This window comes from Aptenodytes forsteri, unplaced genomic scaffold (assembly GCF_000699145.1).
Source record: "Aptenodytes forsteri isolate BGI_AS27 unplaced genomic scaffold, ASM69914v1 Scaffold255, whole genome shotgun sequence".
Classification (NCBI taxonomy): Eukaryota; Metazoa; Chordata; class Aves; order Sphenisciformes; family Spheniscidae; genus Aptenodytes; species Aptenodytes forsteri.
In genome coordinates, this window is record NW_008794888.1 from 4,069,106 (window position 1) to 4,072,409 (window position 3,304).

Sequence of the window (3,304 nt, forward strand, 5' to 3'; positions counted from 1 at the left end):
AGCCCGCAGCCCCGCCGCTCCCCGGAGCTGGCCCCGGTGAGCCAAGCCCCTCGCCCCGGCGGGCAGGTGATGGCGAGGCCACCCCAGCAGGGCTCGTCCCCGAGGGCATCACCCCCTCGGCTGCAGGTGCCCTGCAGCACCTCCCCAACACCCCTGTCACCAGCTCTGTCACCAGCTCTGTCACCAGGCTCCAGCCCTCGGTCCAGGAACGTTTTCCTTTCCTTCAGACAGCAGCAGCATCCCCCCTCCAAGAGCTATAGCCGAGGTTTCCATCATGACCCCTCTGATGAAACAAGTGGGCTGAGCTCCCTCAAAAGCGTTTTGTCTGGTGGTGATACATTTAGGAGGCTCCTTGTCCCTCCACGTGTGTCACCCACCACCCCGGGGGACACCGGGGATGTGTCTGCCAGCTGGAGCTGCCTCGGGCGGTGGTGGCTTTGAGGGGGATTATGTGCGGCTGGCCCAGGCGCGGGGGGCTAGAGCCGCCCACCCCCTATCCCATGCTCCCCCCCCAAGCTGTGCTGCTGTTCCAGCTGCCTGCACTTAGGACCTGGAGGAAGCACCCGGCGCAGGCTGAGAAGGATCATGTGATGGTGGTGTCCACGTCCCCCTTCGTCCCCCGTCCCGGGCCTGCCAAGCACCCAGCGAGGATGGGGCTGCTGGCCCTCACCCTGCTGCTGGCGGCAGGCCTCCCGCACACACAGGTTAGCAAACACGGGTGGAAAGTTCGGGAGAAGCGCGCAGGGCTGAGGTGCAAAGGATCCAGTGGGACGGCTCTGGGATCCGCCTTGCTTTCCTCCCCCACGTCCCTGCTCTTCCTGCTATGGCTCCCTTCTGCTGCAGCCCGTGTCCCGCCCCAATGTCCCGCCTGTGCTTCCAGCTCCCTGCCTGCCCTCCCAGCACCCATCCCCAGCAGCACCCGTCCCCCAAAATGCCACCAGCTTAGCTGCAGGGTGTTTGATTAGCGAGGGGGGGCCATCAGGCGGTGCAAATGGCTGCCCTGCTTGTCCCTCCTGCTCTCCCAGGACAGCATGGTACCTGCCTTGTCCCTGCACTGAGGATGGGGAGGGTGCCCCCCAGGAACCAGCCCCTGTCAGTCCCTGTCCCACGGAGTGTGGGAGGGGGCGGCTGGGCTTGGGGAGGGTCTGCAGGACCCCAGCACTGCCCCTCTCCCGCAGGCCTCCCCCCCGGCACGCTCCTTCCAGCTGGATTATGAGGAGGACTGCTTCCGCAAGGATGGTGCCCCTTTCCGCTACATCTCGGGCAGCATCCACTACGCCCGTGTCCCACGCCCTGCCTGGAGGGACCGGCTCCTCAAGATGTACATGAGTGGGCTCAGCACTGTGCAGGTGTAAGTGACGGGGGCAGCCCTGATGGCGCACAGCACACAGCCACCGCGGCCCCTCGGGGTCTCTGGGGTCCCCGGAGTAGGGACAGAGGCAAGGGTGTTGTCTGATCACAGGGATCGGGGACCAGCCCTTGCACTGGGCTGACTGTGACCCCCAGGACGCCCCTGACAGACACAAGCATGAGCCTGGGATAGTCCCAGTCCAGCCGCAATTGCTATCCTCAGCCCAGGCTGGAGGCCAGTTCCCAGGAGCAGAGGGACCAGCCTGTGGGACGGTTCCCCATCGTGCTGGGGTACCCTTAGCCCCCGCGTGCTGATCTCCCCTCTCATCCCAGCTACGTCCCCTGGAACTACCACGAGCCGCTGCCGGGGGTTTATGACTTTGCTGGGGACAGGGATGTGGAAGCCTTCCTGGACCTGACAGCTGAGCTGGGGCTTCTGGTGATCCTGCGGCCGGGGCCTTACATCTGTGCGGAGTGGGAGATGGTGAGCCCCAGCCCCCAGACCTAGGACGGAGGGGTCATGGGTGGCCCGGGAAGGGCACAGCAGGGTTGGCCCTTCTGGCTGGCACGCCAGCCCCAGTGCCATGACAGCCATGCCCAGGCTGCCACTCCGTGGGGCACATGCCACTCTGGTGCCGAGCACTAGCATTGCCCTGGCCTGGTTTCGGCTGTGTGCCGGCCCGGGCTGCTGAGCGGTTTCTCTGCCTCCCTCTCAGCTGTGGGTGTTTCTCCAGGGTGGCCTGCCCGCCTGGCTGCTGTGGAAACCAGACATCGTCCTGCGCTCCTCCGACCCTGGTGAGCCTCGGCATGGGGCTCTGGCCACCGTGTCCTTACAGCCTGGTGCCAGTCCTGGCACGCCGGTCTCTCGCCACGCGCCTGCCAGCCCTGCTGCGTGGTCTCCCACATCCTCTTCTCCATCTTTTGGGAGAGCCGTAGTTCATCCTCTACCTCCACTTCCCCATCATGCTCGGTTCTGCCCCGTCTGCTCCATCCTCCTCCTGGCAGGGCTGGCTGTGGGTGGGCTGGGGTGGACGCTGCAGCCAGGCTGAGCTGCCCTCTCTCTCCCCAGGCTACCTGGCAGCCGTGGACTCCTGGCTCCATGTCCTGCTACCCAAGATCAAGCCACGCCTGTACCAGCATGGAGGGAACATCATCAGTGTGCAGGTAGGGTGCTGTGGGACCCGGCCCCCTGCCCTGCTCTGGGTCATCTTTGGATGTGCCCCAAAAAGCCACCTGTACCCCCTACACCATGCCCTCATCTGGCACAGCTCTTAGATAAATCCCTCCCGACTTGTGGACCTGGGTTTAAATCCAAGGGCTGGGACTCTGGGGTACCTGCCATCTCCCCAGTTGTGGTTTGAGGGACACTGGCACAGCTGGGGGTCATACTGGGGCTGGAAGGTCAGTCTTGGGACGCACCTGGGGGCTGTCATGACATCTAATGATGTCAGGAGGGAAGTGGGGAACTGGGTGCTCATCCCAGTGCGTGGCGAGACCTGGCTGCAGCCCTGCCATGCACACGCTGGGTGCCGGCCCCTGCCCTGCTCGCAGGTGGAGAACGAATACGGGAGCTACTATGCCTGTGACTATGAGTACCTGCGGCACCTGCTGGGCTCCTTCCGGGCGCTGCTGGGGAGTGAGGTGCTGCTCTTCACCACCGATGGCACGCGGGCGGAGGAGCTGCGCTGTGGCACGCTGCAGGGGCTCTACGCCACCGTCGACTTTGGACCAGGTACCCCTATGAGGGAGGAGGAGGAGGAGAGGGGATGGGGGTCCCAGCTCCGTCCTGCTCCAACTTCCCTCCCACCACCTCCGCAGGCTCCAACGTGACGGAGGCGTTTGGTGCCCAGCGCCGGGTTGAGCCAAAGGGGCCCCTGGTGAGCTTGGCATGGGCGCCGTTGGGGGGAATGGCCCGCGATAGCTTTGGGGAGGCAGAGGGGCTGGGGGGGGGGGG

At 65.3% G+C, this 3,304-nt stretch overlaps 1 protein-coding gene across 1 annotated transcript in view; it reads left to right on the plus strand.

Moving 5' to 3' along the window:
* The first annotated feature begins 608 nt into the window (after nt 1-608).
* GLB1L (galactosidase beta 1 like) overlaps nt 609-3,304 on the plus strand; it is a 5,500-nt gene continuing 2,804 nt past the window's right edge. Inside the window, exons 1-8 of the mRNA XM_009274927.1 lie at nt 609-704; nt 1,179-1,351; nt 1,684-1,834; nt 2,085-2,145; nt 2,420-2,514; nt 2,902-3,082; nt 3,169-3,247; nt 3,288-3,293. Of these exons, the coding sequence (XP_009273202.1) occupies nt 651-704; nt 1,179-1,351; nt 1,684-1,834; nt 2,085-2,145; nt 2,420-2,514; nt 2,902-3,082; nt 3,169-3,247; nt 3,288-3,293 (800 nt within the window). The 5' untranslated portion in view covers nt 609-650. The remainder of the gene's footprint in view (nt 705-1,178; nt 1,352-1,683; nt 1,835-2,084; nt 2,146-2,419; nt 2,515-2,901; nt 3,083-3,168; nt 3,248-3,287; nt 3,294-3,304) is intronic.